This window comes from Bufo bufo, chromosome 3, assembly GCF_905171765.1.
Source record: "Bufo bufo chromosome 3, aBufBuf1.1, whole genome shotgun sequence".
Lineage (NCBI taxonomy): Eukaryota > Metazoa > Chordata > Amphibia > Anura > Bufonidae > Bufo > Bufo bufo.
This window is the reverse complement of record NC_053391.1, coordinates 513,804,101-513,831,513: the sequence shown is the minus strand read 5'-3', so window position 1 is coordinate 513,831,513 and position 27,413 is coordinate 513,804,101. Positions and strand designations below refer to the sequence as shown.

The window sequence follows — 27,413 nt, the reverse complement described above, 5'->3', positions numbered from 1 at the left end:
GCAGCACAATGGGCCAGAGAAGCACCTCATTTATTAAGAATATGAAATGCCAGTCTTGATAAATTCCCCCCCTATAAAACTCTATGGAAAACCAATAACTGGTTCTAGAGTTTCCAAAACGTCATCACAAATTAAGATAAAAATAAAGATTAAAGAAAAATAAGCAGATAACCAATACACATAAAGCAAGTATGTACATATAAAAGTCAGAGCGAGCCGGTGGAAACTGCATGTAGGATAGATGCTTCTTCAGAATCCCGGACAGCCGCCAACAGTCCAAAGGAACAGCCCATCTTAGCACAGGTGCAAGTCAGGACAGAACATGTAGCACTGTATAGTGGTGCACTTCAGTCATACAGGTGTTTTACCTGTGAAAAGGTCGATCAGCTGGAAGATCCAGCCGATCGCAGACCCAGACTGTTTGTTGCACTGCTGAATGTAGTTTCAAGTTACGGTGGCGAAGGAAAGACCACGGTATGCTGAAGATATTGTATCCTAAGACTACTGTAACTTGATGGCAGCAGAACAATTCAGGGATGTCCTGCATTGGAAAGTAAACCACGCAATGAGAAATCACACACTGAAAAATAACTTACATGTTAAAGCTACAATCCCTTCCTCCGCTGCTTTTTCTTTGTTACTGCGGTCATTCGTTATTAGTAGCACTTGCAGGTTTTTGAGATTTGCAGATTTCTTCAGATGTTTATTATACCATTTTGCTGCAGTCCGAATTGCTCTGTCATTTCGATCGTTCGCATTTTCCCCCTGTTCTTGCTCTATGTAAGTTTCTCTGCGATGTACAAAACACAACAGATTACTTATCACTCTCTTATCATTCATCAAGTACAAAAATCACAATCATCTTAGTTTCTCGGATATGGATTAAGCACAGACCTCTGGACTGAACTCCCATTTCCAAAGCTGCTCCATTCTTATTGTAGTAGCAGTACATCAAAATAAATAATAATCATGATATTATTTGCTAAATTGCACATAAGTAGCCTTTAAAGGGATTGTTGACATTTTAGACATATTTCTAAACTGAAGCAACCTGTAATAAAGACACAACACTGGAGCAAATGTATAAGATATATGGTTTTGTGAGATGTCTCCCTGGTGCTACCGCTAGCAGGGACAGACTACGTATCCTTAAAATTGTTAGGGAAGCAAAGCAGGAAAGGGAGGTGGATGTTATTGTCCAATTATTGTCCTTGCAATGAGGTTTCAAAAGGTGAAGGAAGCTTTTCACACACTTGGTAATGATATACGGGAGGTTGCATCGACTGTTTCATTCTCTGCAGTAGGGAATCGACCGATTATCGGTTTTACCGATATTATCGGCCGATATTCAGGATTTTGACCGTTATCAGCATCTATTTTGCCGATATTCCGATAACGTACCAAGAACAAGGATCGCGCTGCTGACAGCGCTCTCCGTGTTCTCTCAGCAGCACAGGGGAGAAGGAAGCAGTGTCTCCTCCCCCTGTGCTGCTGCCGCCAATTAGAGGATAGAGGACAAAAGAAGGGGAGGGGCTGTGGCCACCGCTCCACCAATGAAGATAAGTCTTTCATTAATTCATATACAGGAGGCGGGAGCTGGCTGCAGAATCACATAGCCGGCTCCCGACCTCTATGAGCGGTAGTTAAACCCTTAGGTGCCGCGGATCGCATCTACCGCTCATAGAGGTCAGGAGCCGGCTATGTGATTCTGCAGCCAGCTCCCGCCTCCTGTATATGAATTAATGAGAGATTTCTCTTCATTGGTGGCGCAGTGCGCCCCCCCAAGCCCCCCAGTATTAATCATTGGTGGCGTAGTGCGCCCCCCATCCCAGTATTAAAAAATGTTGGTGGCGCACCTAAGCCCCCCCCCCCAGTATTAATCATGGTGGCAGTGGACACAGGATCCCCTCTCCCCTGCTCCTGTGTAATCCTGGGGCTCCGATCGGTTACCATGGCAGCCAGGACGCTACTGAAGCCCTGGCTGCCATGTTCAGCTCCATGCTGCTGTGTGCACAAAGCACAGAGCAGCAGGGACAGTGTGAGATCCTATTCACCCTGATAGAGATCTATCAGGGTGAATAGGACAAGGGGTCTAGTCCCTAAGGGGGCTAAAAGTTAGTAAAAAATAAATAAAAACAAATATAAAAATAAATATTAAGGATAAATGAAAAAGAAAGATTTACAAAAAAAAAATAAAAAAAAAAATTATATATATATATATATATATATATATATATATATATATATATATATATATATACACACATACACACACATACATATATACATACATACATATACACACACACAAGTTAACAATAAACATATTAATTTTCAGCAGATTTGTGTAGGAAATGTTTTTTTTTCAAAAATGAAAATTCCCAGAACATCGGTAGAAATTATCGGCTATCGGCCTGAAAGTTCACAAATTATCGGTATCGGCCCTAAAAAAATCAATATCGGTCGATCCCTACACTGCAGTTTTGCCTGTGCATAACCTTCAGCATGACAGGCAGATGCGCATTAAGGAATTCAATGTATGGCTGGGTGAATGGTGTCTGAACCAAGGGTTTGGCTTTCTGTCTCATGTTAGCTCTCGTTGGAATGGAAAAGAACTGTACAAGAAAGATGGTTTGCATCTTTCTCTCAAGGGAACGAATGTCCTCAGTGAACAGTTCAAAGTATTTGCTAAGGAGCATTTAAACTAAGAAAGGGGGGCAAAAGAGTGATGATCCAGCAGTCCAACTGCCCCCTGGAACAATGCCAGAAGATGCCAGTAGCACATAGGTTAAAGGGATTGACAGGCAAATTTATAAGATTAGGGAGAGAGAGGCCAAACAAGGTATAAGAGCTTCTAAAGCACAGGCAGAAGAGAAATTAGCTCAGTCAGTGAAAAAAGGCGATAAGGCATTCTTCAGATACATAAATGAAAAAGGAAACTAAAGCAAGGAATTACCAAATTAAAAACAAAAGAAGGAAGGTATATGGAAGAAGATAAAGAACTAGCTGACTGCCTCAATGAATACTTCTGTTCAGTTTTTACAAAGGAAAATGAAGGAAAAGGACCTCAGTTAGGAAAGAAGACTAATGAATCTTTTGATGCAGGTGTCTTTACAGAGGAAGAGTTTCTAAGTCAGCTGTCTAAGGCTACTTTCACACTGGCGTTTCTGGGTCCGCTTGTGAGATCCGTTTCAGGGCTCTCACAAGCGGCCCAAAACGGATCAGTTTGCCTCCGTTCAGCCTCCATTCCGCTCTGGAGGCAGACACCAAAACGCTGCTTGCAGCGTTTTGATGTCCGCCTGACGATGCAGAGCCAAACAGATCCATCCTGACTTACAATGTAAGTCAATGGGGACAGATCCGTTTTCACTGACACAATATGGTGCAAATGAAAATGGATCCGCCTCCCATTGACTTTCAGTGTAAGTAAAAACGGATCCGTTTGCATTTTGTTCATGGTAATGCAAACGGATCCGTTCTGAACAGATACAAGAGTTTGCCTTATCGATGCGGATCCGTCTGTGCAGATACAAGACGGATCCGCACCTAACGCAGGTGTGAAAGTAGCCTAAAATGAATACAATTAAGTCACAGGGGCCTGATGGGATACACCCAAAGCTATTAAAAGAGCTTAGCGGTGAACTAGCAAAACCATTAACAGATTTATTTAACCAATCACTGGTAACAGGAGTCGTCCCAAAAGATTGGAAATTAGCAAATGCTGTGCCCATTCACAAGAAAGGTAGTAGGGAGGAATCGGGCAACTATAGGCCAGTAAGCCTGACATCAATAGTGGGGAAATTAATGGAAACCATACTTAAGGAGAGGATTGTGGAACATCTAAAATCCCATGGATTGAAAGATGAGAAACAGCATGGGTTTATTTCAGGGAGATCATGTCAAACTAATCTTATTGATTTTTTTGATTGGGTGACTAAAATAATAGGATGGCGGAGGTGCAGTAGACATCGCTGATCTAGACTTTAGTAAGGATTTTGATACTGTCCCACATAGAAGGCTTATCAATAAATTGCAGTCTTTGGGCTTGGACTCCCATATTGTTGAATGGATTAGGCAGTGGCTGAGGGACAGAAAACAGAGGGTTGTAGTCAATGGAGTATATTCTGACGAAGGTCTTGTTACCAGTGGGGTACCTCAGGGATCTGTTCTGGGACCCATATTGTTTAATATCTTTATCAGCGAAATTGCAGAAGGCCTCGATGGTAAGGTGTGTCTTTTTGCTGATGACACAAAGATTTGTAACAGGGTTGATGTTCCTGGAGGGATACACCAAATGGAAAAGGATTTAGGAAAACTAGAGCAATGGTCAAAAATCTGGCAACTAAAATTTAATGTTGATAAGTGCAAGATAATGCACCTGGGGCGTAAAAACCCAAGAGCAGAATATAAAATCAGTGATACAGTCCTAACCTCAGTATCTGAGGAAAGGGATTTAGGGGTCATTATTTCAGAAGACTTAAAAGGTAGGCAGACAATGTCATAGAGCAGCAGGAAATGCTAGCAGAATGCTTGGGTGTATAGGGAGAGGCATTACCAGTAGAAAGAGGGAGGTGCTCATGCCGCTCTACAGAGCACTAGTGAGACCTCATTTGGAGTATTGTGCTCAGTACTGGAGACCATATCTCCAGAAGGATATTGATACTTTGGAGAGAGTTCAGAGAAGAGCTACTAAACTAGTACATGGATTGCAGGATAAAACTTACCAGGAAAGATTAAAGGACCTTAACATGTATATCTTGGAAGAAAGACGAGGCAGAGGGGATATGATAGAAACTTTTAAATAAATAAAGGGAATCAACAAGGTAAAAGAGGAGAGCATATTTAAAAGAAGAAAAACAGCTACAAGAGGACATAGTTTTAAATTAGAGGGGCAAAGGTTTAAAAGTAATATTAGGATGTATTACTTTACTGAGAGAGTAGTGGATGCATGGAATAGCCTTCCTGCAGAAGTGGCAGCTGCAAATACAGTGAAGGAGTTTAAGCATGCATGGGATAGGCATAAGGCTATCCTTCATATAAAATAGGGCCAGGGGCTATCCATACTATTCAGTATATTGGGCAGACTAGATGGGCCAAATGGTTCTTATATGCCGACACATTCTATGGTTCTATTTATTACAGGGAAAAAAAAAAAGTGAAGAGTAGCTCTGCTGAAGAAATAAGGCGTGCCAGTGACTGTGGATGCCATCAAATAACCCCAGAGAAATAGTAAGAAAAATGCCATGGTACTTCTATTGCTTGAGAAAAGTCCCGGCAAGAGGAGTGGTGAATAAAAGACATTACTACTGAACGTCTCCCTGGGAGTGTCATGGAAATGTTTCTTACAGGAGATATTTGGGGGATTTATCTAAATCTTGGGAAACCCATTTAAAATATTTGTGTTACATAGATTATATCCCACAATCCCAGCCAATGCATTTGAAGGCGGTTTTCAAGACTTAAAGGGAACCTGTTACCTCCCAAAACCATCCCAAGCCGCCAGCAGTACCTGCGTGTAGCCAGCAGCGTGTGTCTGATGATGCCTTTCTTCCTGAAGGCAGATGCAGCAAAAAGTACTGAAAATGTTGTTTTATCCCCTGCCCGGCGCGCTTCTCCACACGTTTGAAGTCAAGCGGCCTCCTTGCTTCAAGTCACGGTAAACACCCCCCCCTTCCCTGCCCCTTCGCTGTGATTGACAGCACTTATGCGCCAGAGTTCGGTTGGCTTTGCCGAACTGCCGTTGCCTCCTTGACTTCAAGCATGTGTGTAGAAGCGCGCCGGGCAGGGGATAAAACAACGTTTTCAGTACTTTTGCTGCATCTGCCTTCAGGAAGAAAGGCATCATCAGAAACAGGCTGCTGGCTACACGCAGGTACTGCTGGAGGCTTGGGATGGTTTTGGGAGTTGACAGATTTCCTTTAAATATTGATGCCCTGCCTTAGGATGGGACATTACTATCCAAACGGTGGGGGTCCGACTTCTGGCACCCCTGTTGTAGGGGCTCGATGAAAGCTGCAGTCTCTTCATGGTATACCAAGACTAGGGATGAGCGAATCGACTTGGGATGAAACATCGTTGGGACGGCTCCTTCCTGTTCCAAGTGAGAAGGAGGGATCCGTCCCATTCAAGTGAAGGGGGAACGGGAGAGCTGTAATTACACTGCTCACCGCTGCAATTGTGTTTGGCGAGCAGTGAAGAGAAGGCAGCACTCGTAAGAGCGCGGTGTTCTCTATAACCAGCTGATCGGCGAAGGTGCCGGGTTGATGTCATCGATACAAAAAGTGGACAACCCCTTTAACTAGCATTAACACATTTCTATAATAACGTTCTCTCCTTATACTGTTAAGGCACACCTAAACTTTTATCATGATTTATTTTATCATTATTGGGGCAGGGAAATAAGTGTAGAAACACAACACTTTCTTTCATAAAATATATTACAAAGTTCACTATTATCACCTATACTAGTGTATTATGATCATTTAAAAAATAGCATGGGAATGCTTTACGTTTATGACAACCTGTATCTGCTGTTCCATAACCTACGTCCTGGATTCTGCAGATGGTGGGGCACAATAAAAGTCAGAATCCAACATTGTCCTTCTCCATTACTGTATCACTTTCACTCATGAAGAAATTGTGCTAATAAATAACATATATATTATATATAGAGTTTAGATAGATACAAAAGTAGCATTACCCTTTAGTCCTATATGCATTAAACATGGGCAGAGACATGAGATTTCTTTTAGTAAATCCTGTCAATTTGGATTGAATACACTTGCAATCTATATGTCTCTTCTCATGGGAAAAAAAACAAAACAATCTGACAATTTTGCTTTCCGCCAAAGCATCCGACGATCGCATTGGACAAATATATATTTTTATGGGAGGGGGTGTAAAAATCAACTGTCCGAGATAATCCCAAACGTATACAATATCTAATATATCTTTCTGCAGCTCCATATCACAAGTGTTGTGTAGAATTACCGATGGTGTTCATTGGTGAAGGTATAGAAGTACTTCTCCGGATTAGTAGTCAGGTCTCGTACTCTCTTGTATACGGGCGCACTACGGCGCCGCACTTCCTGGACAACAGTCTGCAGTAATATCACATTCTGGATGACAGGGTCCTCTAGGATGTCGATCTAAAGAAGAACATGAAAAAAATGCCTTCTAATAAAACATTTACAGAAATGAGAACAAATAACCTATTCAGAGAATATTAACCCTTTTATGACTGGGAGCATTTTAGGGTACTTTCACACTAGCGTTTTTCTTTTCCGGCACCGAGTTCCGTCATAGGGGCTCAATACCGGAAAAGAACTGATCAGGTAGATCCCCATGCATTCTGAATGGAGAGAAATCCGTTCAGGATGCATTGGGATGTCTTCAGTTGAGTCACTGAACGGCGTTTTGGACGGAGGAAAAACCGCAGCATGCTGCGGTATTATCTCCGTCCAAAATTCCGGATCAGTTGCCGGAATGCCGGATCCAGCATTAATTTACATTGAAATGTATTAGTGCCGGATCCGGCATTAGAAATACCGCAAAGCAAGATCTGTCCTTCCGGTCAGCGCATGCGCAGACTGGTAAAAATGTGAAAAAAATTATATAACGGTTCCATTCCTCCGGATCCGTTATAGAATATTTGAAACAGTCCTGACCTCAGTATCTGAGGAAAGGGATTTAGGAGTAATTATTTCAGAAGACTTAAAGGTGGGAAGACAATGTAATAGGGCAGCACGAAATGCCAGCAGAATGCTTGGATGTATAGGGAGAGGTATAAGCAGTAGAAAGAGTGAAGTGCTTATGCCGCTGTACAGAACACTGGTGAGACCTCACTTGGAGTATTGTGCGCAGTACTGGAGGCCATATCTCCAGAAGGATATAGATACTCTAGAGAGAGTTCAGAGAAGAGCTACTAAACTAGTACATGGATTGCAGGATAAAACTTACCAGGAAAGGTTAAAGGACCTTAACATGTATAGCTTGGAAGAAAGAAGAGACAGAGGGGATATGATAGAAACTTTTAAATACATAAAGGGAATCAACTCAGTAAAGGAGGAGAGCATATTTAAAAGAAGAAAAACTACCACAAGAGGACATAGTTTTAAATTAGAGGGGCAAAGGTTTAAAAGTAATATCAGGAAGTATTACTTTACTGAGAGAGTAGTGGATGCATGGAATAGCCTTCTTGCAGAAGTGGTAGCTGCAAATACAGTGAAGGAGCTTAAGCGTGCATGGGATAGGCATAAGGCTATCCTTCATATAAGATAGGGCCAGGGACTATTAATAGGATTCAGATATATTGGGCAGACTAGATGGGCCAAATGGTTCTTATCTGCCGACACATTCTATGTTTCTATGACATCTGTAGAGACGGATCTGTTCTTGCAAAGCATCACTCTGCCGCAAGTGTGAAAGTACCCTTAAATGGAACCTGTCACCAGTTTTATGGTGTCCTAACTAAGGGCAACATAAATAAGTGACTGATTCTCTTAGCACAATGCTGGGTCACTTTCTATAATTGACTCAGTCAATCTGCCAACATCTTGTATTAAAAAGCTCCAGCTGATAATGATGAGTCATGAATATTCATGATCTCCTGACTCTCCCCGCCCACCTGCTGCTGAATGACAGTTTGTTTCCATAGGAATCAGCAGCAGGTGGGCAGGGCAGTGGCTATAGCGCTGAATTAAATAAACGCTGGACTCAATGACATCACGCTGGACTCAAATCAGCTCATTAGCATATGGCATCTTTGTCTGTATATTATGAGGTAACCATCTGTCACACCAGTAAGTGAATACATCTAAGGCACTTTTTAGTAGTTAATGATTGTATATAATTAGATTATAATCAAATATCCACATGACAGGTTCCCTTTAAGCCTTCACACCCATAGTAAAACTTCACCTTTTGGAACACTGCATTTTTTTATTTTTTTTGTGTACCCCAAATTTTTATGCAACACATGGGGCTTTCTTATTATTTAAAATTGGAGTGGGCATCACTTACAGGTCTTAAAGGGATATTCCTGTTATAAAAAGTAATCCCCTATCCACAGGTTAGGGGATAACTATAAGATCGGTAGGGGTCCTATCGATCTAATAGCACTCTGCTATCTCCGGAACCCCAATAGAAATGAATGGAGTGGCTGCGTGCATGCTTGACCGACTGCTCCGTTAATTTCTGGGGGCTCCATGGGGTTTGGGACCCCTGTTCTCATGATAGGTGGGAGTTCCAGCGGTAGGACCCCCACCGGTCTAATAGATATCCCCTATCCTGTGGATAAGTGATAACTTTATATAAACAGAATACCTCTTTAAATTGGGCAAACAATTATTTTAAAGGGGTTAACTGACCATTTGTAACTAATGGCCTATCCTCTGGATAGGTCATCAGCATCTTATCGGTAGGGGTCCAACACCCAAGACCCCCACCGATGAGCTGTTTGAGAGAGCCCCGGCCTTCTCACAACTTACCCTAAGCCAGTGACGACATGACCATTAGCCCCTTAGCTGCTCCTAGGCCATGTGACTGATGGTTGTAATGTCACTGGCCTATGGTAATTGCAAGAAAGCTGCAGCCTTCTCAAACAGCTGATTGGTGGGGTTCCCGGGTGTCAGACCGCCACTGATCAGATGCTGAGGTGCTATTCAGAGGATAGGTCATCAGTTACAGGAAGTATTTACATGTGTAGATAATTGGGCAGATAATCAGGAACGAAGCATATAAAGGTGCAGCTAATAACCCGATGAACGAGCGAAAGGTCTGTTCATCGGGTGAATCTGTTGTTCATGCAGGCACCTAAATGACCACTTCTGGGCGTCAGTGTGAAAACGCACACATCTACAGGGTTCAAGCACATGGACCATGCCAGGGGGCTGTTAATTGACGTGTGGTGGGCAGGAAGGGGTTAAGAAAATACTAAAATCCACATGAAATGACCAAATAAAAACCCAGAAGAGAAATGTAAGAAGCAGCACCTCTAAGACAGGGGGGCGGGCTCACCTGGTGCAGCAACACATTGGTGTCAGGGAGTATGTAGTGGGGACGTTCACACAGAGAACTCTCCAGGACTGGCTCCATCTGCAGCACCGGGCTTTCCTGCTGGCACTCATCGCATCCATGGCACCCGCAGGTGATGTCGTCCCTCAGGTAATGCTCTCTCACTATTTTTAAGATGCCACCAGAGCGAGTCTTCTTCATGAACGTCTTTGACTTTAACATTTTTCTTTTCTGGTTCTAATAATGATAAAACAAGTAACAGTCAGCTAATTGTAACTCCAGCTTACTAATCCTGGCAATAAGCACCCCTGAGCCTGGCACTAGCCACAGGCCACCTAGCACGAGCCACCCCTGAGCCTGGCACTAGCCACAGGCCACCTAGCACGAGCCACCCCTAAGCCTGGCACTAGCCACGGGCCACCTAGCACTAGCCACCCCTGAGCCTGGCATTAGCCACAGGCCACCTAGCACGAGCCACCCCTGAGCCTGGCACTAGCCACAGGCCACCTAGCACTAGCCACCCCTAAGCCTGGCACTAGCCACGGGCCACCTAGCACTAGCCACCCCTGAGCCTGGCATTAGCCACAGGCCACCTAGCACTAGCCACGCCTGAGCCTGGCATTAGCCACAGGCCACCTAGCACTAGCCACCCCTGAGCCTGGCATTAGCCACAGGCCACCTAGCACTAGCCACCCCTGAGCCTGGCACTAGCCACAGGCCACCTAGCACTAGCCACCCCTAAGCCTGGCACTAGCCACGGGCCACCTAGCACTAGCCACCCCTGAGCCTGGCATTAGCCACAGGCCACCTAGCACTAGCCACGCCTGAGCCTGGCATTAGCCACAGGCCACCTAGCACTAGCCACCCCTGAGCCTGGCATTAGCCACAGGCCACCTAGCACTAGCCACCCCTGAGCCTGGCATTAGCCACAGGCCACCTAGCACGAGCCACCCCTGAGCCTGGCACTAGCCACAGGCCACCTAGCACTAGCCACCCCTGAGCCTGGCATTAGCCACAGGCCACCTAGCACTAGCCACCCCTGAGCCTGGCATTAGCCACAGGCCACCTAGCACTAGCCACCTCTGAGCCTGGCACTAGCCACAGGCCACCTAGCACTAGCCACCCCTGAGCCTGGCACTAGCCACAGGCCACCTAGCACGAGCCACCCCTGAGCCTGGCAGCACACCAGGCACTAGTACATTACCTTTACTCCACTATAGAAAGGGCATCCGCCACAGTTCACACGTTTCCTCTCAGTCCAGCACTGCGCATGCTCAATACCCACGTGCAGAAACAGGAAGTGGTCACACAGGAACCAATCCGGACCGCTGCTGCTCAAAACCAGATGTGACCCGCAAACCCGGAAGTATCCGGCGTATGGGTTAGAATAAGCTTATTTCGGCTGCTGAACACTGGAGTGTATAGTATTTATGATGAAATGTATAGAATGCGGAGTCATTTTCCTTTCCTTTATGTCTTATCGCCGTATAACGCATGTAAAGCGCGAGCACAAGAGTACAGTAGCTTGACAGGAGTACAGAGGGGCGGGGCTACGGTGCGCAGGCGCAGCTCAGGCCGGTTCAGTTGTGTTGTGCTCAATGAGGCGGTTGTAGCGGCGCCAGAGAGCTGAGGAAGAGTCAGGTATGTAGTAGTGTCTGCTCGTACATTGTCCCGTCCAGTTCTCTCCTGCTTTATGTCACTACTCGCACACTGTATGTGTATGACCTGTAAAACTACAAGTCTGGACATGGCCTGCCAGCCTCTGTATTTAAAGGGTGTCTCACTTCAGCTAATAGCATTTATCATGTAGAGATAGTTACTAATGTATAGTGATTGTCCATTTTGCTTCCTTTGCTGGCTGGATTCATTTTTCCATCACATTATACACTGCTCGTTTCCATGGTTACGACCACCCTGCAATCCATCAGCGTGGCTGTGCTTGGACACTATAAGAAAAAGCACCAGCCTATGTGCGGTCCTGTTGTCCCGGCCACCTGAGAGGCCAGCATTTTTTCCTACAGTGTGCAAGCGCGACCACCGATGCTGGATTGCAGGATGGTCGTAACCAAGGAAACGAGCAGTGTATAATGTGATGGAAAAATGAATCAAGGAAGCAATATAGACAATCACAGTACATTAGTAAGTGGCTTGTATAAAAGGGGTTCTTTTGGCTTTTACTATTGATGACCTATTCTCAGTATAGGTCATCAATATGAGATCAGCGGAGGTCCGACACCCCCGCCGATCAGCTGTATGAAGGAAAGGTGCGCGCTGTCTCGCTTCCTGCTGCTGTCTATAGAGAAGCAGCAGCAGCGCAGGAAGGATGATGGCACGCACATACTGCCCGCACCTTCCCTTCATACAGTTGATCTGTGGGGGTGCCTGGTGTCCAACCCCCGCCGATCTGATATTGGAGACCTATCCTGAGAATAGGTCATCAATAGTAAAAGCCCAGAGAACCCCTTTACCTTTCTCTACAGGATAAATGCCCCTTTAACCTTTCACATAGAACATACTGGACCTTGTAGTGCATCAGAAAAGTGTGTAAGGTGTCAGTGAAAGTGACTGTATGGGGCAGGAATGGATGCGAACAGCACACAGTGTGCTATCCGAATTTCCGTAGCCCCCCGATCTTCCCGTCCGCGGCTCCGGCAAAAAATAGAACATGTCCTATTGTCCGAAATTGCGGACAAGAATAGGCAGTTCTATGGGGGTGCCGGCCGGGTGTATTGCTGATCCGCAATACACTACGGACGTGTGAATGGATAGGACATATTAGATAGGGGGGTCAGACTACTTGATGATCGGCTGTTTGAAGCGCTGCAGCCCCTCCATAGTATACCACCGTGCAATACATTGTATAGCAGTTGCGTCTGGTATTGCAGCTCAGTCCCACTAGAATGGGCCTAAGCTGCAGAAAGGTGCCCAATGGAGGGGACATCACAGGCTGAGCAAGAGGTTGCAGTGCTCGCCCTAAGTGCTGTAGTCCCCTCATACAGCTGATTGTCAGGAGTCAGACCCCATTCCAGTCTTATATTGGGACCAACGGCTGGGATCCCGTTCCCTCGTACTGATGGAGCCGCAGGTCGACCATGTGTCCTCTCACACTATTCATTCTCTATGGGACAGGCGGAGATGCCCAATATCTCCAGCAGTGCCATAGAGAATGGATGAAGTGGCATGGCACATGGGAAACTGAACATTACTGGCAGACTTCCCCACAGATTCTGATCGCATCGGGTCAGGTTCTAAAACCTAGCATTTGAAATCTTCGGACCTTTCTAGCCCTGCATACAGGAATTCGGAATCCATATCGGGATTCTTCGCTAACCGGAAGCCGAACTTTAGACGCCAAACTTAAAACAGAAGTTCGCTCAACACTAGTGGGGATCTGACTTTTGTGAATGGGCCATGGAGCTTCAACCCCGTCACTGTTTTCTTTGGTCTGTACATCGGATTACTGGGTACCTAGCGGAGGCTGCTCTGTGGAATGCAGCGTTGTCCCATTTACTTGTCCAGGGCAGGGGACAGGCCATCAAAATTGTGATCTGAGAGAACCCTTTAATTTATTGAATATTGTGATCTCGGACAACCCCTTGAATCTAATGAGCGCTATTTTCTATTCGCCTTATGTAGATACTGATTATGTCTCGGAAAATGAGCAGAAAAGTAAATATCTCCAGCTCCCTGGAGTCTGAGGACATCAGCCTGGAAACGACGGTGCCCACAGATGACATTTCCTCATCCGAGGAGCGCAACGGTTCTCCTAAAATCACTCGACAGCTGATTGAAAGGAAGGAGCTTCTTCACAATCTTCAGCTTTTGAAGATCGAGCTGTCCCAAAAGAACCTGATGATTGACAACCTGAAAGGAGAATACCTGACCAAGGTATGTCATTTCTGTCCACCGATGTTCTGTGAAGGCGTCATAAAATTGGAGGATAGAGCAGCTGACATGGCTGACGTTCTTGACCAACACTAAAGACATAAGGGGCACATTTATTAAGACCGGCATTTTAGATACTGGTCTTAATAAAGCCCCTGTGCTGGCGATAAATCAGTCTCAGTTATGAAGAGGCACAGGCCTCTCCATAACTTTCATCTAGTGCCAGCTTCCGAGCTGTCTTACATTTAGACCATTTTCTACGCCTGAAATAGGCCTAGAAAATGATGAATGAGATGGGCCCACCGGCCCATCCCCTTCCCCACGCCCACAATTTTAGACCTGGCATGAGTGGGCGAAGTCGCAGATAGCGACGCAACTAACAGTTGTGCTGCTATCTGCGCCTGAAATACGCCTAATATAGGTGTATTTCAGCGTGATAAATGATTCTCCCCCCCCCCCCCCCCCCCCAATGTGATCGATGTAAAGTTTTGCCCTGATCTGACCAGCATTCTGCTATGGATTGGGATTCTAGTCAGGTCTCATGCACACGACCGTATGCCCTCTGAGACATACGGTCCATGAGCGGGCAATATGTCCTGGAGCGGCATACATCGTGCGCACGGGAGAGCACAGCATCATAGGTTACTATCATGCTGTGCACATAGGGCCGTCCGCCGGACTATTGTCCTGCACTTATGATATTATGAGTGCAGGACAATAGCCCCGCGGGCGGCCCTAGTAACCTATGATGCTGTGTACTCCCGTGCGCATGATGTATGCCGCTCCGTGACATATGGCCCGCTCTCGGCCGTATGTCTCGGAGGGCATACGGTCGTGTGCATGAGCCCTCAGTAAAGGGATGAACATCGGAAAATTGTTCCCCCCTGCTAGTAGCATCATTCACCATCATTGCTGCACTTGGATATATCATTGTCTGACCAAATGACACTGTGATCATTGAAACCAAGTCCTATACTTGTGTAGACCTGGACACATCTCCATAGGTCAGGCTGCTCCTCCACAGTGAACCTGCCAATGTTGTGGGTCTGGAGGAATAGTGGTTGAGGGTCTGTAGTGGCCTCTATAAGAATCAGTTCACTGCCATAGAAATAAAGATAGCATTTTAGAGAGTTGTTCAGACAAAACGTTGACTGCAGGGGTTCCTTCCACTGGAGACTTAGAAATGTATATGCAATCCATGTACTCCAGAGAGAGTTTCTGTAGTGGAGGGGGGTTGGCCTTGATATGATCCCCCCCCCATCAGCTTCCCATTCATTCAGAATATCCTAATAGAAAAACCATGATCTGGCTCTAGTGATCAGTGTGGTCCCCAGCCATCAGTCATTTATCACCTATGGGCAATAAGTGACCTTTATGGGGCGCCTCCATTGAACTGGTTGGAAAAAATTCCGTTTTTTTTTTTTCACAGCCTGGATCGCAGATGATCAGACAGACACAAGCTGGATTTATTGTATGCTTAATAATATTTTCATCGCTATTATTTCCAGATCGCCGCTAGCATGTCTGCAATATACCTGTCCTATAGGGCTGTGTGCTTTTATTGTGTTTAAAAACTGATTTTTGAGATCTGTAAATGACCCTGGTAAGGAGCCCAAGGGGCTGTACGAACCTTCTTGGTGCCCAGCCACGCCCCCCTGTGAAGGAGCCCAGCACCGCCTGCGTCCTCCGAATCTCCTCCTAGCTCACAGTTAGATAGCCGTAATCTCGCGATGTGCAGTGCCGGTATAGTGTTCCTTCCCTGTGCTGGCATCAGCCTCAGGGAAGGAACTGCGCATCGCGAGATTACGGCGATCTAACAGTGAAGAAAGGAGGAGATTCGGAGGATGCAGGCGGTGCTGGGCTCCTTCAGAGGGGGGTGTGGCTGGGCACCAAGAAGGTTCGTACAGCCCCTTGGGATCCTTTACATATCTCTAAAATCAGTTTTTAAACACAATAAAAGTGCACAGCCCTATGGGACAGGTATATTGCGGACATGCTAGCGGCGATCTAGCCGTGCATGGCCACATCTCTATAAGCTAAAACGAGGTGACAGAATCCCTTTAAAGGTGTTTTCCAAGTTACTAGAGAGGTCCGCCAAGACAGGAATAGTCAAAGAATAATGCAATAGCATATACTTGCTTATTTCATCTTCTGCTGCTTCAAGCACCGCCACGCTGTTAGTCGCTTATGGGCTTTCTTTGTTTTACATGCCTTTATGCCCCCCATGACTGTGGTAGCCCATCACTGACCTCAGTGGTCGTGTTCTATATACTGGTGCATTCTGCTGAGACCAGTGATTGGTTTCTGTGCGGTGTCCGTGGTATACAGAAACGTCATTGCTGTAGTCAGGAAGATGACGTCATAGGATCAGCGATGGGGATGTAGGCAACAGGGTGAAATAGGTGAGTATATGTCCTCTTATTTTGTAAGCATTCCTCCCTGGGAGGAGGGGGGATGTTTATAACGTGGGCAACCCCTTTAACCTCATAAGACTTTGTTCCACACCTGATTTGTCCCCCACCCATTGGAGATTCTGTTACAAAATGCCAGACAAAATAGCACAGCATGTACAGTGCCTTGCACAAGTATTCACCCCCTTGATTTTTTTGTGTTTTGTTACATTACAGCATTACTTTCAATGTTATGTCAATCTGAATTCTATGTGATGGATCAGAACACAATAGTCTAAGTTGGTGAAGTGAAATGAGAAAAATATAAAAAGAAAATTGTCATGTGCATATGTATTCACCCCCTTTGTTAGGAAGCCCATAAAAAGCTCTGGTGCAACCAATTACCTTCAGAAGTCACATAATTAGTGAAATGTCCACCTGTGTGCAATCTAAGTGTCACATGATCTGTCATTACATATACACACCTTTTCCTGAAAAGCCCCAGAGGCTGCAACACCTAAGCAAGAGGCATCACTAACCAAACACTGCCATGAAGACAAAGGAACTCTCCAAACAAGTAAGGGACAATGTTGTTGAGAAGTACAAGTCAGGGTTAGGTTATCAAAAAAAATATCCAAATCTTTGATGATCCCCAGGAGCACCATCAAATCTATCATAACCAAATGAAAAGAACATGGCACAACAGCAAACCTGCCAAAAGACGGCCGCCCACCAAAACTCACGGATCGGGCAAGGAGGGCATTAATCAGAGAGGCAGCACAGAGACCTAAGGTAACCCTGGAGGAGCTGCAGAGTTCCACAGCAGAGACTGGAGTATCTGTACATAGGACGATAATAAGCCGTAAGCTCCATAGAGTTGGGCTTTATGGCAAAATGCCCAGAAAAAAAAGCCATTACTTTCAGCAAAAAACAAAAAGGCACGTTGTGAGTTTGCATAAAGACATGTGGGAGACTCAAAATGTATGGAGGAAGGTGCCCTGGTCTGATGAGACTAAAATTTAACTTTTAGGCCATCAAAGAAAACACTATGTCTGGCGCAAACCCAACACATCACATCACCCAAAGAACACCATCCCCACAGTGAAACATGGTGGTGGCAGCATCATGCTGTGGGGATGTTTTTCAGGAGCGGGGACTGGGAAACTGGTCAAAGTTTAGGGAAAGATGGATGGTGCTAAATACAGGGATATTCTTGAGCAAAACCTGTACCACTCTGTGCGTGATCTGAGGCTAGGACGGAGGTTCACCTTCCAGCAGGACAATGACCCCAAACACAATGCTAAAGCAACACTTAAGTGGTTTAAGGGGAAACATGTAAATATGTTGGAATGGCCTAGTGAAAGCCCAGATCTCAATCCAATAGAAAATCTGTGGTCAGACTTAAAGATTGCTGTTCACAACCGCAATCCATCCAACTTGAAGGAGCTGGAGCAGTTTTGCAAGGAGGAATGGGCAAAAATCCCAGTGGTAAGATGTGGCAAGCTCATAGAGACTTATCCAAAGCAACTTGGAGCTGTGACTGCCGCAAAAAGTGGCTCTAAGAAGTATTGACTTTAGGGGGGTGAATAGTTATGCACATTGACTTTTTTTTCTGTTATTTTGTCCTTTTTGTTGTTTGCTTCACAATAAAAAAAATAAAAAAAAAAACATCTTCAAAGTTGTGGGCATGTTCTGTAAATAAAATGATGCAAATCCTCAAACAATCCATGTTAATTCCAGGTTGTGAGGCACCAAAACACGAGAAAAGACAAGGGGGGGTGAATAGTTTTGCAAGGCTGAACACAGTTTGCGGTTTTAGTGGCAGGCTAATAGCAGTCCTGTGTTTTCAGTGTCTTGCAGTAATGCAGACTATTCCATTTCTTGCATTTCTAATGTCCGTTCTGCTCCATAGATTGAGGAGCTTGAAGAGAAACTGAACGACACCGTTCATCAGAAGCAGTTGCTGGCTTTAAGACTTGAAACACAAACCAAAATCCAACAGGAAGATACGAGGTAAGATCTCATTTAAAGAGAATTTGTCACCAGAATTTTTTTCTGTCAGTTAAAACCAGATAGTGACACACAACCTTTTTTCCAATCAGTTTTTATTTTCTGATTACAGATTTTTTTTATTCTATTCCCTGAACATGATTATGGGGGCGGCCATCTTGTGTGAACTGTTCTTAACAGCATTTAGAAAGCATTAAAAAAATACCTTTACGGCATCCCCATGGTCCATAGACATTATGGTCAGGAGGGGACCTCCTTGACCTCTATGGGAGAGTTTTCTAGGCATGCTCTGTGACCTGTGCAGAGGTCAGGAGGGAGTAGATAAGCCGTGATATCCCCTATAGTGACTGGTGGATTCTCTGTTATCTATATATAGGAGATATCTGTCATTCTAATCTTGCTGTAATGATAATGCAGTAAAGTGATCTGTACAGACCATGCAGTGGTGCCTATTATTATTCTTAGTGACCAGTGGGAAAACTGCAGGATTTTTTGTTTAACTATAGATATTGACATGGAAAATTGAAAATGACATCAGCAAAAATTCTTTAAAAACACCTTAAGCATAAAAACACGATAAGTCTTTTTTCTGGTGATGTATTCCTTTAACCTTCTTTCTGCCAAGGACATATGTCATACATCATGACTTACCGTAGCTAGAATTAAAGGGCCAGAGCTCAGATCTGATATCATATCAATTCAAATGATGCTCAACATTTAAGGCTCACCGCTCACTTATATATTTTTTAAAATTTACATAGCGCCAACATAATCTGCGGCCCTGTACGTACATTATATTCACTCACTCCCCACATTGTAAATTCTATATTAACCTGTTTATTTTTGGGGAAGAAAACCAAAGTACCCCGAGGAAACCCATGAAGAGACATGGAAAACATAACATCTCCTAGGGGTGGGCGATATAGGCGATATAAATTTGTGCCACGATATGGATTTTGTGCATATCACCGGACCGCGATATGACCACGGAGCAGTAGTGAATGATGTCGCTCTCGGCGCGCACCATGTTTTCCTGAGCCGGCACAGTGGAGAAGGAGGGAGTGCCGCTGGCCACTAATAAGAACAGAGGAGGAGGGGTGGGACTGTGGCCACTGCGCCACCAATGAATGCCTGAATACCAACGTAGCGTTCATGTGTCAGCCATATCTCGGCCCCTATGACTGCACGCTGCGATCCGCCGCAATTAACCCCTCAGTTGAGGGGTTAATCATGCGGATCACAGCGTCCTGTCAGAGGTCGGGTGTCGGGAATGTTCTTCAGTCTCTGCATTGGTGGCAGTGGGCAGTTCCAATCGGAGTGCCAGCAGTGTAATGCTGGGGCTCCGATCGGTTACCATGGCAGCCAGGAGTCACGCTACTGAAGTCCTGGCTGGCCTTGGTATGTTAGTGAGCAGCATTATACTCACGTGCGCCGTGGCTGCCGGGCACTCCTTCTGTCTGTGCTTATAGCAATAGCAATGCGCCGCACAGACCTATGAGAAGAAGGAGCGCCCGGCGGCCACGGCGCATGTGAGTATAATGCTGCTCACTAACATACCAAGGCCAGCCAGGACTTCAGTAGCGTGACTCCTGGCTGCCATGGTAACCGATCGGAGCCCCAGCATTACACTGCTGGGACTCCGATCGGAACTGCCCACTGCCACCAATGATGGGGGGGGGGGACCCTGTGGCCACTGCCACCAATGATTAATACTGGGGAGGGAGGGGGGGTGGGTATGAGTTACCAGAGGGGGCTGATAAGAGGGAGAGGCTGGGGGGCACATGAGAGGCTGGGGGGGGTGGATCAGAGGCTGGGGGGCACATGAGAGGCTGGCTGCCATGGTCAAAAAGTAAAAAAAAAAAAAAAAGTTTAAACCCCAAAATATAGAAAACAATATATCGCGATATATATCGCATATCGCACATGCTTAAAATTATATCGCAATATAGATTTTAGGCCATATCGCCCACCCCTAACGTCTCCATTCAGATGTGATTGGTCGGTTTTGAACCCAAGACCACGTGTCCTTAGTGTAGAAGCAATCGGTCTTCTAGGGTAGATTATAATACTGCTTTGTAGAAGATAGGTATGTTTTGCAGTACATTAAAAGTAGGCTCCAAACATCATGTGTGATCACAGGTATCACTAAGATAATTACCGTAGTCAGTTTTACAGACATCAAAACCTATTTCCCCTGACCTGTGAGGTCACACAATACTGTACATAGCAGTGTAACCGTGGCCGTATCTGAGACGCCCGGCATGGGATACTCAGTGTGCAATATGGGTTTTTATCTCTGATATAGCTATAATCTAATTCTCATCTGTGACCCCCTGGGGATAATGTGCTGGGACCAGCATTGCTCATGGCTGAGTATTGTGAGTTATATCCCTTTTATTTCCTTTATTGGCTGATAATTAGCTTTCTTTGCTCTGTGCCCTCTCGTCTGTAGGGCACACCAAGGTCTCCATCATGGGGTCCTCTTTTTCAGTGCGATTACGTCATTAGGGCCCCAGTGTAGGGTCACAATAGGGCCAGTATTAGTTACTCTAGGTGTACCCCTACTGGTGAGTTCCTAGTTTTAGTCGACATCCGGGGTGATTATGATCATGGTACCGTTGTCGTCTTGGATTTAATGGTATAATATTTTCCAGGTTCAATGATAATGGTTTATGATGCCAAAGTGGCAAGTATGATTCTGAACCTTTATTATTAGGATGTGTTGTGTCTCTAGGCATCTGCTTGGGTCAGGCTTTTAGGCACAAACATGATTTATTATTTTTTTTTTGCAAAATGTGATGCTTTTATGCAAAAAATGCACTATGATTGTATAGTGCTGTGTGGCATTTTCACAATGAGCCAGGTGTCCTGGCAGCAAATGGGTTAATTCTTTCGGGGTAGGGTTTGTCAATTTTAAGTGTCTTATCATCCGAATAGGCAGCCATTAGATGCCCACAGGTGACGGGCGCTGTACTCCACATACCGTCCTGTTCTCTCAGTAATTCTATGTTTCAGTAAAAAACTCTGTGGAACAACTAGTTATGGCTTCCTACAGGACTGGACTGATTGACCATTTGGAAGTCTGGGTGAGAGGATGACAACCCCATAGAGAACTGCAATGGCAGCGGCAGTTCCGGAAGCATGGCCGTCACATTAGAATTTCTGAGTTTTTAGATAGAAGCATGGCCATTTAGAAAAGTAAAAGTTCACTATGTTGTAAAGCAGACTGCAGATGGGTTCTTTGGGCGTTCCCTTAGGGTAGGCCATCAATATGTGATCAGGCCCTGCCAATCGGCACAATGAAAGGGCTGCATCCCCTTAATTGTTAACGTACACGCAACGACCCGTCCCATTTCCCCTTTAATGTGTCTACTAGTGTCCGTGTAGTATGCTGAAAGGACTGTAAATCTTCCTGGACATAGGTATGTATGGTTTCTACTTCATCTCTTCTGCATGTCTAGAAGGGGTTCTGTGTCCTGAACACTGAGGGGGGAATTTATCATGAGGGGAACATTTGAAGTCGGTTTTGCTTCAGTCTGCGTTGTCTTACTTTATACCACATTTATCAAATGTCTCATGTTGTTTGATAACTGTGTCTTATCCTTAAACCTAACACTTTTGTCTAGAAAATCTACTCCAGTTTTCCTGCTCCATCCTCCTACTGGAGGGAGATTGTGACTTAAAAGCCTCCGTGATAAATCTGGCGAGAAGCTCATTAACCTAGCTAACACGAGTGGTGTAAAAATGCAAAAAGTTGCAAAAGCCCTATTTTGCAACTTTTTGAAGCCAGAATTCCAGACTGAAGGAATGATAAATTAGGGCCTGAGTCTTCATTTCTGTGATACTAAATATTCTACAAGCTTGCCAGTGACGCCATTTAAAGTGAAAATGTCACCATGACAGATTTGACAAATAACTTAAAAGGGTTTTCCGGGAGTAAAATATTAATGACACATCCTCAGGATCTGAAATCGGGTTCCGACTCCCAGTATTCTCGCCAATCAGCTGTTTGTAAATGCTTTGTTGCTCTGTTGAGCACTGGGGCCTCTCCCTAGGCCTGTGATGTGAAGTCCATTGGTCACGTGGCCTTTGTGCAGCTCAGTCCCATGCAATACCAATCACAGCCACTATACAATTTATGGCACTGTGCTTGGTATTAATTTTTTAGCTGTTACCCTGCTGCAGACTCCATCCCTGTTTCAGTTTTTCCTGAGCTAGTTGGTGGAGATTAGCTGTTAGGCCCCTTTCACACGGGCGAGATTTCCGCACGGTGTGATGCGTGAGGTGAATGCATTGCACCCGCACTGAATCCGAACCCATTCATTTCTATTGGGCTGTGCCCATGAGCTGTGATTTTTACGCATCACTAGTGTGTTGCGTGAAAATCAGAGCATGCTCCTCTTTGTGCGTTTTCCACATGCATAGAAGTGAATGGGGCTGCATGAAAATCACAAGCATCCGCAAGCAAGTGGGGATGCTGTGCGATTTTCACGCACGGTTGCTAGGAGACGATCGGGATGGGGACCCGATCATTATTATTTTCCCTTATAACATGGTTATAAGGGAAAATAATAACATTCTTAATATAGAATGCATAGTACAATAGGGCTGGAGGGGTTACATTTTCTTTTTTTAACTCCCCTTAATCCACTTGTTCGCGCAGCCCGGCTTCTCTTCTGTCTTCATCTTTGCTGTGCACAGGATTAGGACCTTTGATGACGTCACTGCGCTCATCACATGGTCCGTCACATGATCCATCATCATGGTGATGGACCATGTGATGAGCGCAGTGACATCATCAAAGGTCCTATTCCTCAAAGAAGAAGACAGAAGAGAAGTCGGACTGCGCGAACAAGTGGATTAAGGTGAGTTAAATATTTTTTTTTTTTAACCCATTCAGCCCTATTGTACTATGCATTCTGTATTCAGAATGCTATTATTTTCCCTTATAACCATGTTATAAGGGAAAATAATAAAATCTACACAACACCTAACCCGAACTTTTGTGAAGCAGTCCGGGTTCGGGTTTGGGTACCAAACATGCAGATTTTTCTCACGCGCGTGCAAAACGCATTATAATGTTTTGCACTTGCGCGGAAAAATCGCGCATTTTCCCACAATGCACCTGCATCTTTTTCTTCGTGTGCAACAAAACTGATTGCATCCGTGTGGAAAAAAAGCACACACTGAACGCAATCGCAGACAAAACTTATTGAACTGACTTGCAAAACCATCAGTTTTTCCCAGAACTGATCCTGACACAATCTATATCACTTGTGTAAAAGAGGCCTAAGGCTACCTGCACACGTTGCGGATTCTGCGCGTATTTTCTGCACAGATGCTTGAGTGGAAAAACTGCAAAATAATACGGGAATCGCAAAGTAAATGAGCTTAGGCAAATGTTATGTACACTTTTTTCATTTTATTTCCGTGTGAAAATTGACCTGCCGTGCAGACTTTTTGAGCATATTTCTTTCTCGGATTTCAGCCTTGACATTGCAAAGGGTAAGATCTGTGGCAAAACTGCATCAAATCCGCAAGTTACAATGGAAAATTTGGGTGTGGAAACACTGAGAAATCTGCATGGATATTTGTGCGGAACTTCTGTTTGCAAATATTCCCCCATGTGCAGCTACCCTGACTCGGAATTATCATACGGGACTTTATAGAAATTACTGAACAATACTTAGATGAATAAAGCTCTTGCCGGGAAATGTAACACTGAACTGGGTTGTGGAGTCAGTACGCCAAACTTCCAACTCCTCGGTTTTTCCACTCACTGACTCCAGATCCAACCAAAATGGCTATACCTAAAAAGTGAAACCATTTTGTATTCAATTTGGCACCCAGGGTGAAATGTGGGAATTAACCCTTCGCAAACCCTGTATAATTATGTATCATGGTGACAGTATCTGTTAACAAGTGTGCATATGTATACGTAGTTCCTTTATACTTTATTCATTTTACTTTGTCGGTGATCCCATCTTCTGTGTGGCACATATAATCATCGTTTGCCAGCAGTACATCAGCCTGTGTAAGCAGGGATGTGCTGCTGGCAGTCAGTGAATATGTATATGGATCGCTCGTCCTCATACAGAGGCGATAGCTGCTGTATGTAAATGCTGTTCAGCAATCAGGCAATGATCGGGAAGGAACGGTTCGGTCACAATCATTGCCTATGCATCGGCCTGTGTAAAGGGGCCTTTTTGGCTAGGGATGTTTCTATCATTATAAGGAATGATTTAGCGAGTCGTTTACATTCAGAAGACGTTCCATTACACGAAACCGTATTTGCTAAATATATATTTTTCTGTTTGCACGTTACTGTGGCCCCTGCTCATTCGTCCCTAGAGGATTTACACAGCTATGACCCGCAGATTTCTGATTAGTTGAGGGGATTTGGTGGTGACTAACGATCCACGTTTGTTGGATCGCTTTATTTTTTTAGGGTACTTTTACACTAGCGGCAAGGGACTCCGGCAGTCTGTTCCGGCGGGTGAACAGCCTGTCTGATCCAACCTGCCGCTAATTCACGTGTGCCCCCGGACTGCCACTACATCCCCATTGACTATAATAGGGGCGGAGTTCCGGCGGCAACATGGCAGCGCACGCCGAGAGGCAGCCGGACTAAAAGTAATGCATGCAGTATTTTTAGTCCGGTTGCCTCTCGGCGTGCGCTGCCATGCTGCTGCCGAAACTCCGCCCCTGCCCGTCCTCATTATAGTCAATGGAAACGGCGCAGCAGTCCGGGGGCTCACGTGAACTAGCGGCAGGACGGATCCGACAGGCTGTTCACCCGCCGGAACAGCCTACTGGATTCCCCTGCCGCTAGTGTAAAACTAGCCTTACATGTGACAATTTCTGAAATTTGAAAGATTATACAAAGATTCATGCGATAATCGCTCCATAATAGGCCCTTAAGGGAGAGGAGAGAACAAAGGACAGGTGATAGCTGATTTTCTATTGCTGCTTCTACAGCCTCATTATCACAGTTTCCCCCCTTGCCTATGACAGCACCCATGGATAGCATCCGCCCCCTTCCAGAGGACAGGAAACAGGAAGCACAGCCTCTTCAAAAGGGAGGTACAACCCCCAACATGCCAGTTCTGTTTCCTGGTTGGTTTTGTTACCCGTGGGAGGAGGGCCTACCCGAGCGGCGTAAGCCTTTCTTGGAAGCCGCTGCTGAAGCCTGGACCTCTGGACTCCCCCTCGTTCCGGTCACTCCCCCGTCGGGGCCGCCCTGTGTGTCCCCAGCACGGCGAACCGCTGCGGCCGTGCTGTATGTTCGGCTGCGGTCTGGCGTTCGCGCGGGGCGCGACCCCATCACTTCCGGGTAGGTCAGGCCGGCGCTGACGTCATTAGTTGGCGCCGGATCCTGGCCTCCGGATTCTGCAGAGGGAGGAGGCGTGGCCTTGGGCCGGAAGAGGAGGGTGCCGGTACGCGCCCGGCAAGTTCAAATCCAGCCAGCTCTCACTGCAGGCTGGTGTTTTGGCCTGCAGTGACCTCCATAGACGAAAGCCAGTGGCAGAAAATGGAGCCCACACAGCGCGCAGAACCCACTGAAACCACCAATGAATCCTTGGTACCGGTGGGGGTAAGAGGGGTGAATGCCCTGCTTTTTTCATTTATTTCAGGTCTTGATGGGAGTCTTTGTTTATTTTATGTGTTTAGACTTCCTAAGAGAAAGGGGGTCAAGGTCCAAGGAGCGGGGCTGTGCTATTTGCAAAGGAAAGCTAACCGTCCGGTTGGGGGTAAACCTGCCTGCCAGGCCTGCGTGGGCAAATTGTTGGAGGATGAGGCCCCTTCTCTCTTGTCAAGCCTAAAAAAGATTATCAAGGATGAGGTTAAAGAATCAGTGAAGAAGTCCTTGAGTAATCTACTTGAAGATCGCCCTTGCACTTCCACTGCTGTCTCTAATCCCGCTTCAAGTGATCAGGAGTTGTTATCGGGATTAGAGGAGGAGGGAGAACTTCCGTCCTCGGATCACTCCCAGGATGAGCAACTGGCAGGGAGACCTCTGTTCCTTCCAGAGAACATTAATTCCCTAGTCGGGATCGTCAGGGCAACTATGGGGCTTGAGGATCAGGCAGAACCCCAGTCCATGAGAGATTCCATGTTTGAGGGCTTAGGGCCTAGGAGGCTGAAGTGTTTTGATGTACATGAAAACATAACTTCGGTAATTAAGAGTGAATGGAGTAGGCCAGATAGAAAAAATTTTGTGCCGTCTGCCTTAAAAAGGAAGTATCCCTTCGAAGACAAAGCCTCAGCTGACTGGGATAGAGCCCCGAAGCTAGATGCTCCGGTAGCGAAAATCTCTGAGAGCAGCACTCCCGTTTGAAGACTCAGGTACTCTGAAGGATCCAATGGACAGAAGAGCTGAGGTCTATTTAAAGAAGAACTGGGAGGCGACAGCTGGCTCATTCAGGCCTGCTATAGCCGCCACTTCTGTTGCTAGGTCTTTAAAGGTTTGGATGAAAGAGATGGAAGAGCAAATAAAGATGGGAGCGCCCGTGGAACAATTGCTCTCGTCATTTCCAACTCTGTATAGTGCCATCGACTTTTTAGCAGATGCCTCAGTGGACTCCCTGAAGCTGTCAGCGAGAGCCGCAGCTCTTTCAAATTCCGCTCGCAGAGCGATTTGGTTAAAGGACTGGAAGGGAGATGCAGGTTCAAAGGCGAAATTGTGTGCTATTCCCTGTCAGGGGGAATTTCTCTTCGGGCCCACGTTGGACGATCTGCTGGAAAAGGCTTCTGACAGAAAGAAGGGTTTCCCTTCTATGCATCAGCAGCCTCCTAAAAAGCCCTTTCGTTCTCAGACATCCAGATTTAAAGGGTTTCTATCACTTGGTATGACATAATTAGCTGTCAGACACTAGCGATCTGCTAGTGTCTGCTCTGGCCAACCATCCTACTATAATCACTTGTGGGGCAGCGGTTTTGCTAAAAAACTAACTTTTATAAATATGCTAATGAGCCTCTAGGTGCTATGTGGGCGTCATTAGCACCTAGAGGCTCCGTCTACCTTCATACACAGCCGCCGCCCAGCGTGTCCCTCCAGCCCGCCCATGTCCTCCTCCGTGTGACGCAGCGGACGAGTTCTCGCGCATGCGCCGT

General features: G+C 45.7%; 2 protein-coding genes across 2 annotated transcripts in view; one reads left to right on the top strand and one right to left on the bottom strand.

Annotated features, from left to right (window-relative positions):
* Positions 1 to 11,307, bottom strand: part of DIS3 (DIS3 homolog, exosome endoribonuclease and 3'-5' exoribonuclease) — a 41,016-nt gene extending 29,709 nt beyond the window's left edge. Inside the window, exons 1-4 of the mRNA XM_040425362.1 lie at positions 11,219 to 11,307; positions 10,018 to 10,251; positions 6,991 to 7,148; positions 597 to 790 (exon numbers count right to left, since the gene is read on the bottom strand). Coding sequence (XP_040281296.1) covers positions 597 to 790; positions 6,991 to 7,148; positions 10,018 to 10,236 — 571 coding nt within the window. The 5' untranslated portion in view covers positions 10,237 to 10,251; positions 11,219 to 11,307. The remainder of the gene's footprint in view (positions 1 to 596; positions 791 to 6,990; positions 7,149 to 10,017; positions 10,252 to 11,218) is intronic.
* Positions 11,308 to 11,358: 51 nt separating this feature from the next.
* PIBF1 (progesterone immunomodulatory binding factor 1) overlaps positions 11,359 to 27,413 on the top strand; it is a 264,396-nt gene continuing 248,341 nt past the window's right edge. The window contains 3 exon segments of the mRNA XM_040425363.1: positions 11,359 to 11,655; positions 13,651 to 13,902; positions 18,202 to 18,302. Of these exon segments, the coding sequence (XP_040281297.1) occupies positions 13,660 to 13,902; positions 18,202 to 18,302 (344 nt within the window). The 5' untranslated portion in view covers positions 11,359 to 11,655; positions 13,651 to 13,659.